The sequence below is a fragment of the Periplaneta americana genome, chromosome 7 (assembly GCF_040183065.1).
Source record: "Periplaneta americana isolate PAMFEO1 chromosome 7, P.americana_PAMFEO1_priV1, whole genome shotgun sequence".
Classification (NCBI taxonomy): domain Eukaryota; kingdom Metazoa; phylum Arthropoda; class Insecta; order Blattodea; family Blattidae; genus Periplaneta; species Periplaneta americana.
Window position 1 is genome coordinate 174,825,283 of NC_091123.1, and position 12,489 is coordinate 174,837,771.

Below are 12,489 nucleotides of genomic sequence, written 5' to 3' on the forward strand. Positions count from 1 at the left end.
GCGGCCCGGGTTTGATGGAATTAGTGACTTCTGATGCCGATACAGGAAGGACTTGGGGCTTCGGCCCGCTGGGCCTATTATTTCTGAGGCAGGATGGCCCACTTCAATTATCAATATATATTAAACAATCTCTGATACGTGACTATCCATAATCCATACAGCAGAAGCTATAACATAACCTAACTTATATTAATCTATACTAATAATAAATCTGTAGCCGAAATTTTTCTGGTAATTTTCGATTTTCCAAAAATAATTGGTCCTAACATATATTATTAACCACCCTGAAACCGAAAATCGCTTTTTTGAAATTTTTTTTGTATGTCTGTCTGTCTCTCTGTCTGTCTGGATGTTTGTTACCTTTTCATGCGATAATGGCTGTACCGATTTATATGAAAATTGGAATATAAATGAAGTTCATTGTAACTTAGATTTTAGGCTATATGGCATTCAAAATACTTTATTTAAAAAAGAGGTTATAAGGGGGCCTGGATTAAATAAATCGAAATATCTCCCTTATTATTAATTTTCATGAAAAATATTACATAACAAAAGTTTCTTTAAAAATAATTTCCGATAAGTTTTATTCTATGAAAAATTTTGATAGGACTGATATTTAATGAGATAAATGAGTTTTAAAATTACAATAACAACGCCATCTAAGGCGTGTACTGAAATAAAAACAAATGACTTCGTCTATAAGGAGCCTTGGACAACAACAATCGAAAGCTATTAAACATAGCCTGCAGAGAATGTTTCTGTGTTTGTATGAAGTAATATCGGAAGCTAATTAGTTGTTTATTATTATTTCACCATTGGAAAGTGTAGTTTCTTTAGATGGACATAATTCTACAATGTTATTACAGTAACTTCTGAAACATATAGCAAGTAATATTAAAACTAAATGATATGTCAGTCTTCATTAAACTATGGTTGCATGTAATAACAATTAAGTAACATGTTAAAGGAATTGTCATTGCACCAAATGATTGCTCTCTGGACTAAAATGACCACATTTTAATTATTTAAATACAATTTAAATTAAATAACATATTAAAGGATTTATCCTTCTATCAAATACGGATGTATCCTGGATCAAACGTCCTATTTTAATTATGTAATTACTTTACATTTATTTCTAACGGGTGCAGCGGAGCGCACGGGTACGGCCATTTAACAATATAATGATAGAAAAATTTTAGTTAAGGACGATGAAATAAATGTGAATCATTTTAAAAGATACAATTATTGAAAATGCAATGTTGACAAACAAAGAAATAAATGCCAGGTTGGGGGGGGGGTGATAAAAACAAACAAATGCTAGAGAGGTGATAAAAATTGCAGGATAAGCAGCCATGATTGGTTGAAACACGTCATTCCGTACCGTTTTATCGGTCAAAAGTAGTATGACGTGTCGGCCTCGGTAGCGTACTTGGTATAGCGCTGGCCTTCTATGCTCGAGGTTCCGGGTTCGATACCGGCCCAGATCGATGGCATTTGAGTGTGTTTAAATGCGACAGGCTCATGTCAGTAAATTTACTGGCATGTAAAAGAACTCCTGCGGGACAAAATTCCGGCACACCTGCGACACTGATATAACCTCTGCAGTTGCGAGAGTCGTTAAATAAACCATATTTTTTTTAATGTGACGTGAACGTCAAGTACAGGGACATCACTTTATTTTTACCAACATTTTTAACATTAACCTGGCTATACTCGGAAACACTGTTACCCCCTTCCATTACAGGAGTTTGGTGTTACTAGTGCAATATGTAAACAAGTCTTTTACTAGCTATACGAGGAGAGAAAAGCAGTGTATCTATTTATGTTACAGGGAAATACAGTATTACGATTTTCAGTTTGATCATTACTTTCACAGTATTTTATCAAAAAACAGTAGAATATTAACAATATTTTTTTTCACAAACTCAACTCTTCAGGTGGTTATATTCATTATGTAATGTCTACTTTATTCAGCATATTACTAACCTAATTTATTCATGAGAATTTTGTGAGCACTTCCGTAAGAAACCCCAATTTCTACAGCTAGCTTCTTGACCGACTTATTAGGACCTCGCTGCATCCTTTCTCTAGCATCTTCTACAGCATCTTCTGTCACCTTTGTTGGCCATCTTACACTTGTCTTCCTTTCTGTACACTTGTTGCTCTAAATTTATCTACCAGATTAATGACATTTCTACGAAAATATTCCGTAATGATATAATCAGGAAAGCGTGAAAAAAACTGTTGTTCACATTCGGTTATATTGTAATTCCAGTTTCTATCATAGTCCTTCATACCTACAAAACTCTTGTTTAAATAATGCTGTTAATTTACCGTTCCATATTATAGGGTACCGTACTTTCGGTAATTCTAATCTTCACTTGTACTCAGTCCACACAGATAAATTCAGTTATGCTACATACGATACCTGTGTGAAAATAAACTTCAATAATATGAGCTCTTTCTTCTATAGAAAACGCAACATATTTCTGAAACATACTGTACTCTGTACTGTTTACTTCACTGCTAGCAACAGCGGCCGTAAGTTTGTGTGACTGACGTTAACAAGGACATTAGTGAAATGGGTGGGAGTCAAGTACATTTAGAAACGCAGGTACATTAAAAATTGAAGTAAACATAAAATGATGTCCCTGTACAAGTGCAATAGTTTTTGTAAATAAATTTAGATGATCTCACTCCATTTGTTCGAATGCACGTGTAGGTCATTCGTTATCTCGTGAAACCAAATGCATTCGTGCTTAGTAGCATATAGTAAGAACCTTATGGTGGGGGTAAGCGAGCTAGCTAGCTGCAAGTCGAGGCGTAGCGAGGGAGGGAAGCTTCTCAGTCCTCTTCCCCTTTCCCTCACGCGCAGGTATGTTTCACGAGATAACGAATGGTATAAACTTATTTGTAAAGTGACCGGAAATACTATGAAAGTAGGTTGTTGATGAGGATGTTGTTAAAATCTAGATTGTATTGTAGATAATTATCTGCATGTAACAATAAATAATTGGTCCTTGGAACTAAACGGCTAATCCTTAAAGATGAAATAACTAGAAATATCCTTACCGTCTGGTTTTAAAATTATTTATGGCAAGAAACGAGAGTACATTTGAAATTACGGAATGAAAATATTTTCGCATAAATCGTAATTTTCTTTTATTTTGCCTCAGTTACGCAACCATCAGGGTTGTGTTAAATTTAATAAACATAATTTTTGTACATTTCGTTAAGATGTACAATTTTTATTCGATGTTTAAATTCTATAGGAGACAATATTTTTCAGAGAAATAAAGCATGTTCTATTTTCGTAATAATAGGATTAAATTAATTTTGAAAATAAATTGTTATAAAATTTTAACCTCTAAATTCTTTCTTAAATATCATTCAATTATTTTACAAGCAACGGCGAAATGGCAAGAAGATACATGGCATCAAAACGGAAGTCGTCTGAAATCCGAGGTGACGAGATCGTAGATCGCAGGGAATTGAAGATCGTGGTGGACCGCACACACTGCCAGCGTCTCCATTAGCGATATTGTTTCCCTTCCTCTTCTTCTTTTAAATCCGAATAATGCTCTCTTTTACTCCTACAAGCACAGCTTTTTAGAAAAGGCAGTCATTAAAGACACCAACGCAAAGGAAATATATTCTTCTTCAGAGAATCACTTTTCAAGGAGATACTTTTGAAATGGTGATAATGATAAAATACGTAGGCTATAGTCTGAGTTAGTGTTACAAAACAGAACATTCATACATTTCTTCGAAGTTTATTTTCCATTTTATAATTAGGCGAGTTGTTAGGAAATTAATATTTTAAGTACTGTAAATAATTTACTGTCAAAACTTATTTTTAAAATCTGTATTATATCTTATGTAACGTTGAAAAAGATTTCTTAGAACAGAAAGGAAAGTCCAGGATAACAGAGAGGGTTTGGAATTCAACGGGTTACATCAGCTGGTTGTCTATGCGGATGACGTGAATATGTTAGGAGAAAATCCACAAACGATTAGGGAAAATACGAGAATTTTACTTGAAGCAAGTAAAGAGATACGTTTGGAAATAAATCCCGAAAAGACAAAGTATATGATTATGTCTCGTGACGAGAATATTGTACGAAATGGAAATATAAAAATTGGAAATTTATCTTTTCAAGAGGTGGAGAAGTTCAAATATCTTGGAGCAACAGTAACAAATATAAATGATACTCGGGAGGAAATTAAACACAGAATAAATATGGGAAATGCCTGTTATTATTCGGTTGAGAAGCTTTTATCATCCAGTGTGCTGTCAAAAAATCTGAAAGTTAGAATTTATAAAACAGTTATATTACCGGTTGTTCTGTATGGCTGTGAAACTTGGACTCTCACTTTGAGAGAGGAACAGAGGTTAAGGGTGTTTGAGAATAAGGTGCTTATAAAAATATTTGGGGCTAAGAGAGATGAAGTTACAGGAGAATGGAGGAAGTTACAAAACACAGAACTGCAAGCATTGTATTCTTCACTTAACATAATTAGGAACATTAAATCCAGACGTTTGAGATGGGCAGGGCATGTAGCAAGTATGGGCGAATTCAGAAATGTATATAGAGTGTTAGTTGAGAGGACGGAGGGAAAAAGACCTTTGGAGAGACCGAGACGTAGATGGGAGGATAATATCAAAATGGATTTGAGGGAGGTGGGATATAATGATAGAGACTGGATTAATCTTGCTCAGGATAGGGACCGCTGGCGGCCTTATGTGAGGGCGGCAATGAACCTCCGGGTTCCTTAAAAGCCAGTAAGTAAGTAAGAAAGGTAGTTCTCTGAATTGTAACCATTTCAAGCTCTGCACAACTCATAACTCTGAAGACAATTCTTCCTCCGTATGTTGGAATATCTCGGAAGTGATTTCTTGAAGAGCGTGACTTTTTCTTTTTTCAGTTCATCAATGTTCTGGGTACCTCTGTTTGAGGTTCTGGCTGATATGTACATCTATTATAATAGACAATTATCAGGCAGTACATCTCACTAGACGATATGTGTCAGAAGAAGAATAATTGTTCGTATAATCTAAAGTCGGATTAGTGTCAGCGATGTATGCAATGGAGGAGGAAAGGAACGGACTACACTACCCTATTATCTCGTGGCTTAGTTGCCTCACGAGTGTTGCTTTATTAGTGTGACTTACGAGGTTCCAACCTCTTCTGGCAGTTAACTGAAAAACACTGTCCCGGGTTTTTGGGAATAGGTAGTGTTTTTAATAAAACCTCACACAAAGAAATCTTGAGGGATCAGATCTGGAGATTTTTGGAGCCAATTAAATGGTCCATCACGACCACACTAGTTGTGGCCGAAAGTAGTGTTCATAAAATCACGAACGTGACGTGGTGAAACATCTTTGTAGAAAATAATATTCATATTATTGTCTTGTTGAGTTGTGACATCATAAATAACTGCAAATAACAAAGTAAGATCTATAGAATTCTGTATTTTTCATAAAGGTAAACGATCCATAAATTTTGTTGCAACTCACTCCACGCCATACGTTAACGTTTGGACACACCTTTTCAGTCCTTTGGAAAATATGTGGATTTTCATTCGCCTATATCAGCCATCGTCAACTGGCCTGCATGTTCGGAGCGCCGAGACGCTGGCTGAGGAGGTAGTAGAGTGCAGTGTGTCGAGCCAAGCCAACGCATCCCATCACAGAAGCCAACTTTCTGACCATAATTTACAATGCCTTCTTTGATTGTGTTCTACACGAGCATTGACACCTAACATAAACCGGTTAGTGAGGGGAAAAACGAACTCAAAAATCGAGGAAAGCCAATGCTAATGATCAGCGAAAATAATTTTTATCATTTGTTATTCACGTTGTAATAAAATAATTTAGGTCTACTTCAGTCTTGTAACAGAAAGGATAACATATTTCATATTTTACACATAATAACAAATAATTGGTTTTGTGATAAGTATATAGTGACAGATAAAAAGTGGATAATTAATTTTATTTTATTGACGACACTTAAAAACAAAGGAATAGGATGACATGATTTAAATATTATTAATGGATTCGATTTGTTTAATATTTTGTAACAGTGAAAATGCATTATAGGTCTGTAAGTTCTCATTTGCTTTAATATGAAAAACCGTTACAATACATAACAGAAAAATACAACTTGTTTCTTGCCTTAAACTGAAAAGTGATTTACTTATTACACAGTTCCTCTTAAAATAAATTAAGTACATGCTTCTTCCGTGTTTATTATGATTATTAGAGACTGATTAAAAGGGTTGAACAAGTGAACGGACGCCACTGCAATCACCCGATTCCTCCTTCCCCCCTCCCCACCTCCAGCTGCATAGTTGATGTCTAAGGGATAGAATTGAGCAGCGAGCAAACTGTCCTGCACCATAGTGCACTGAGATGACGACTCCTGGCCTATATGATAAAGTTCTGTTTATTCACTCTTTCACTAACATGAAAAGTCGCTTGATCTGTGAAGAGCCGTTTTAGCAATTTGCGATTGCTGTCTTATATTTTGTATTGTTATTTCTCCAACACAAAGAAAACTCCAAGATTTAACATAAAAATATCATCAGAATCAGGCCCTTTATTAGTAAAAGGGTTTTTAATTTGTTTTATTTTATCCATATCCAAACGGATCAGACTTTATATTGACGGAAAATATATGCCGGTGCTATATCATTCATAATAACTCACAAATCTGTAGTTTGGGTGACGTATACGTGATTACATTCATGCGACCACATTAAATGAGATCGTCACACATGACTACGTCAGAGAATTACTTCTCACCACTGTTCCAATCTCATTGTCAGTGTGTATAGAGAAGCCCTTCTGGATGTGATCTGCTTCGCCGTCCTTTCAGTTGGTATTTCATTATTAGAGCCAGGATTTCCATGCACCATCATGTCTTAAAACATGCATGCATTCATGTACACTACCATGTGACAAAACTTGAAAAATGAAGAGAAAAAAAAACAGTAAAAAATATGCAATATAAAAACTGAATTCTATTTTATTTTGAAACAATGTACTGCAACTACTTTCTTCAAAATTTCTTCACCTAAGCTCATGTGTTTATTTCAAAAACGTTCTTGAACACTGAAAATGATCTTTCTACGTCACAGGAAATAACACATGAATACTTAGAGGGGGATGTACACGATTGGCCTGCAAAAATTTAGTGAAATTAATTTTTTTTTATATCTCGGCTGCTATAAAAGCTAAAAACTTTTCATGCTTAATATACATACATTACACTTTATAAAACACTATTCAGAATATTAAAATAGCTAATGATTACCTGTAAAATAATATATTTGCATAATTTTTTACAACCGTAAAGCATTTACATAATAAAATACATAATTAATTAAATATCTGTATAATTCTTTTACCGAAATGTTTTAGAGACCTACATCAACAACATAGTCTAGGATCCATCCTTCAAGAAATGTTAAATGTTATGTTTTATTTAACGACGCTCGCAACTGCAGAGGTTATATCAGCGTCGCCGGATGTGCCGGAATTTTGTCCCGCAGGAGTTCTTTTACATGCCAGTAAATCTACTGACATGAGCCTGTCGCATTTAAGCATACTTAAATGCCATCGACCTGGCCCGGGATCGAACCCGCAACCTTGGGCATAGAAGGCCAGCGCTATACCAACTTGCCAACCAGATCGATTTCTTCAAGAAATATTTGAGGGTATCAAATGCATTATGGGTTCCTATCACCACGGCATGGCGCGTCCTCAGGTTGCGGATAGAGGAGACGGCCTCCAGATTTGGAGGGTAGCTGTGAATATATTGAATAAGCAGTCGCGGACAGCCGATGAGGGGTGGTCCTCCAGCTTGGGGGTTGGGCGAAGGGCTAACAACCCATCACCATAAAAAACAGCTTGTTACGAAACCTTCAAATAAGCCTCGGAATGGGACTGATTCTCTGGCACGACCACAGTAAAGGACCTCTGGGGAGGCCGAGACGTAGATGGGAAGATAATATTAAATGGATTTGAGGGAGGTGGGATATGATAATAGAGACTGAATTAATCTTGCCCAGGATAGGGACCAATGGCGGGCTTATGTGAGGGCGGCTATGAACCTCCGGGTTCCTTAAAAGCCAGTAAGTAAGTATCAAATGCAAGACTCGCCTTATCCAGGTAAAGTGATTTGTCAGAAAACAGGAAAAACCGTTATGGATATGGACAGTTTTGCATTTGATAGTAGTTTTCTGAGCTCTATGGAAGAGGAATTAGATAAGATTTGCACAAACCGACTATATCAGTCGCTGCAAGAAGTACAACATCCCATATGTAACTCATTTTTTTTAAATTTTGGATAAGGCGAGTTTTTTTACTTGATAGCCTCATTTCTTTTCTTAATCGTTATTTTCAATAAGATGAAGGATAGGTGGAGCGGAGAAAAATTTTCTTCGGCACCGGACACGAACCCGGGTTTTCAGCTCTACGTGCTGACACTTTATCCACTAAGCCACACCGGATTCCAGTTCCGATGCCGGATTGAATCCTCTCAGTTTAAGTTCCACCTCTTACAATAGTTTCCTTCGAAATGAGTGCACCTCTGCACATAGTGTGTTGGACATTGTGCCACTGTCACACATCTGTGACACAGTGCATGGGGGTTGGCCACTAAAGAGAAACTAAGAGGTGGAACTAAAACTGAGAGGATTCAATCCGGCATCGGAACTGGAATCCGGTGTGGCTTAGTGGATAAAGGTCAGCATGTAGAGCTGAAAACCCGGGTTCGAGTCCCGGTGCCGAAGAGAATTTTTCTTCGCTCCACCCATCCTTCATCATATGGTACTGCAGAATTCCTGCACGGAGATATCACACTTACTTCGGTACATCACAGTAATATATTATTTTCAATATTAAATTTTCTGAAATTTTGATTAAGAAAAAATATAGTAATTCTGAAACAAATAATTTAAATAGAAATCTCAGAGTGACAAAATATCCTGCTGGCTTGGAGCTCAGATACTTTTTTTCCCCATAGCTCTAAATTCCTAAATTCCTAAGAATCCTGGTGGGACATCAACGTCTATTATGCAATATTACTCCTGCTCTTCCAGTCAAGTTAAACTACACAATAATCCCTGTTGCTTCCTGTTTTAAAAACCTTGGAGTTTACTTTGATCCCGTACGTATTTAAACTGGAATAACCAAGTAACCCATATTACCAAAAAAGTGCTTTCCACACTACATTCCTTAAACAGCATTCGAAAATTCCTTCCGCTATCACTCAAGAAAATACTAGTGGAAACACTAGTAATGCCCCACTTCGATTATTGTGATTTTCTACTGACTGACCTCAATGTCAACCAGTCGCAAAGATTACAACGTGTTCATAATTCTTGTGTTCGCTTCGTCTGCGATGTCCGTCGCGCTGACCACATTACCCCATCCTTTCAAACTCTAAACTGGCTACGGCTTAACGAACGTAGAAATTTTCATTCTCTTGTTCTCCTTTTCCAAGTCCTTCACACTTCTACACCTACCTACCTTGCCTCCCGTTTCAGTTACCTGTCATCATATCATAATCTCTTCACACGCACGCAAAATAGCCGCATACTAGCCATACCAACACATAAGACATCATCGTATTCATCATCATACACAATCTCGCTCTCGCGCTTGTGGAATACCCTACCCAGTGACATCAGAGACTGTCGGAATTTAGTAGCGTTCAAAAGCAAGCTTATTAAGCATTTTCTTACTGCGTAGAGTAGGTTTAATTTGTACTTAATCAATAAAAGAAATGCTTCTCTCTTCTTAACTTTCACAATAGACTGTCTAGCTTTTATTAATCAGTTAATATTTTAATACTTTGATTTTTATTGTATTTGTAAATTTAATATCAATTGTAATTATAATTGTAACTGTATTCTTAATATTGTAGTTGTAATCCCCTGGTAGAGGGGAAGAGAAGGCCTGATGGCTTTATCTCTACCAGGTTAAATAAATAAATAAAAAATAAATTCTCTTGCAAGGACACTCGCTCAAGTGCCTCATAGTAAGTGATTGATCTCCCTTGGCAGTATCGTATTGCTTCACTCTCCGTGTAAAGATAAAGTGAACGGCCTACCTCTCGGTGATCCTGTCCGGGCTCTGTTCGGCGGCGTTGTTGGCGTTGCCTGCGAGGTACTCCACGGCGCCGTCCCGCTTGCCGAATCCTCTGGCTGTGGACAGCGCTACGTTCTTGAAGCCGCGTATCGTCCTGGGCTTGTTCCGCGCGTTCTGGTACGACGCCCCCGAGCTGGAAGACCCGCACAGCACCAGCATCACGATGGCAGTCAAAGCGACCAGGGAGTACACGCTCAGTGAGACACGCATCTTGTGTTGTTTGGTTGCGAACCTGCAACAAGCAGACATAGGAAGCTGTTATTTAGGCCTACTGAAGACGGTTTGAGAATTGTGATAGTTGGTGGATACTATCATGAGAAATTAAGGAATACAATAATGAAGTTTTTAAACTGGTGTGGAGAAAAATGCGTCTAGTTTAGATGGATGTAGCTCTACGGCTTCATCCCCTCCATTCAGATAATGTCTATTATTGCTCTGTTATCATTACATCATTCAGCTTGTTCGCGTATGTTTAATAAACTATACATTTTATATTTATACTTGTAATAAAATGAAGATATGTGATTCATGAGGAATAGTAAATATTTTAGGTAGTGGTAGTATGAAAAGCAGTGGCGTAGCATGAAATTTTGAGCAGGGGAAGCTAATTCAAGTTGTCTTTCATGCAATTTGAGAAAACGTATTACAAAAATATAGTCTTAAAATGAATAGTAGTCAATGTCAAGTCAGCAGTCGAAGATTGGTTGGAACCTCGTAAGTAACGCCAATAAGGAATGACCTCAAATGGTACATAGTAAAATATGATTTCACGGTTTACACATCAAATAGACACGTATAGTATAACACTAGCTCACTCCCTGTCATACTTAGAGAAATCACAATATTAACGGTCAATAGATACAGTATTAGCACAGTCTATTATATACAGTCACGAAGCTTAAGTTTTGAGGGTGCTAGAAACAATAGACTGTGCCGGTACTATTTTGCATTGCCTGTAATGAGGCGATATTAGCGATCCTAGTGGTGAGCAACTATCTAATGTTTGCATATTTACTACGTATTGAGCTTCGTGACTATATATACTAGACTGTGGTATAAGTATCATTACGTAAGTATGCGTCTGTCTTTTGGTTGTGTCCTTCATTGACAGCAAGGGAGTCGGTCATTTGTTTTTTAAATCACACTTTTGTTCGTAAGTCAGTCTTGATAATAAAATTGTCCTAAAAAATTCGAGTAAATTGGTGTCAGGAACTGTTATTTGACGCATTATTTATTATATCAGCCACAATGCACACTAACACTTCAACTGAACACAACTGACGAAAAGGGATAACTCGGAAACTACTTATTTTCAACGTCAAAGCTAGCTTCCTGCGAGCTTTGCGACCAGGGTAGTTTAGTTAGAAAGGGATGGAAAATCTGCGGGGTGGGTTACACAGAAGAATGAGTGTAAGAAACCAGTCTGCTTGGAAGCTGGTGTGTGCAGGCTTCTTGTTTACTGCTGCATCACAAATCATCCTGAGCTGCCGCATCACAATATTTAACGCGTAAATATAAATTCTATTAAAATTAATAAATGATTTTGTCCATAGACTGTAGGTTTATTATGAAATTATTATTAAATGGGGAAGCTGAGCTTTTTAGCTTACATTGACGCTACGCCACTGATGAAAAGTAAGTAAAAAGTAATTAAATATAAACGTAAAATAAGATATTATGCTTCGTACAATGAAAAAAAAAATCTCTGTATATAAAAAAGAACTATTCTCCGAAATTAAAAATATAAGTTTAACAATACATTTTACAATTTGAACAATACAGTATATAAAAAACAAATTCATATACAAATATTTACATACGGAATACTAAATAAATTTTACAAGACAAAGAGTTCATCCAAAGGGCTGGACTCTGGAAGAGAACCCAAAACGCTCATTGCATTTCCGCGTTGAATTGCAATACTTTAGCGCTGACGCAAATAAGTAGTGCAACGGCGATCACCAGTAATAGAGATCAAAATTTGGCCGATTTGAGATACCAAAACTTTAGCGTCATGACTCCAAGGACCGAAGGTCTCCACAGCAAAGGGGGACAAAGATATAATTGTTTAATAGATGAGCATATTTATTGACTTTCTTCTTCACGGCTAATTCAGCAGCAGATGCTGCGCGTCTGGAGGTATTCGGCAAGTGAGATGGAGCTAGAGTGTCAACGCAAGTGGAGTCCCAAATTAAAGATTTTCCTCTAGACCATGGAATTAAGGTGAGACCATCGGGTCGTTTACCATCTGTGCGACTAATACCTGGTGGTTCCAAAAGACACGGGATGCCACAAGAAGTCAGAGATCTTTTAATGATATCATTGAGTGA

General features: G+C 37.0%; 1 protein-coding gene across 1 annotated transcript in view; it reads right to left on the reverse strand.

Moving 5' to 3' along the window:
* Positions 1–12,489, reverse strand: part of LOC138703778 (allatotropins-like) — a 473,431-nt gene that overhangs the window by 3,211 nt on the left and 457,731 nt on the right. The window contains exon 2 of the mRNA XM_069831950.1: positions 10,122–10,391. Coding sequence (XP_069688051.1) covers positions 10,122–10,369 — 248 coding nt within the window. The 5' untranslated portion in view covers positions 10,370–10,391. The remainder of the gene's footprint in view (positions 1–10,121; positions 10,392–12,489) is intronic.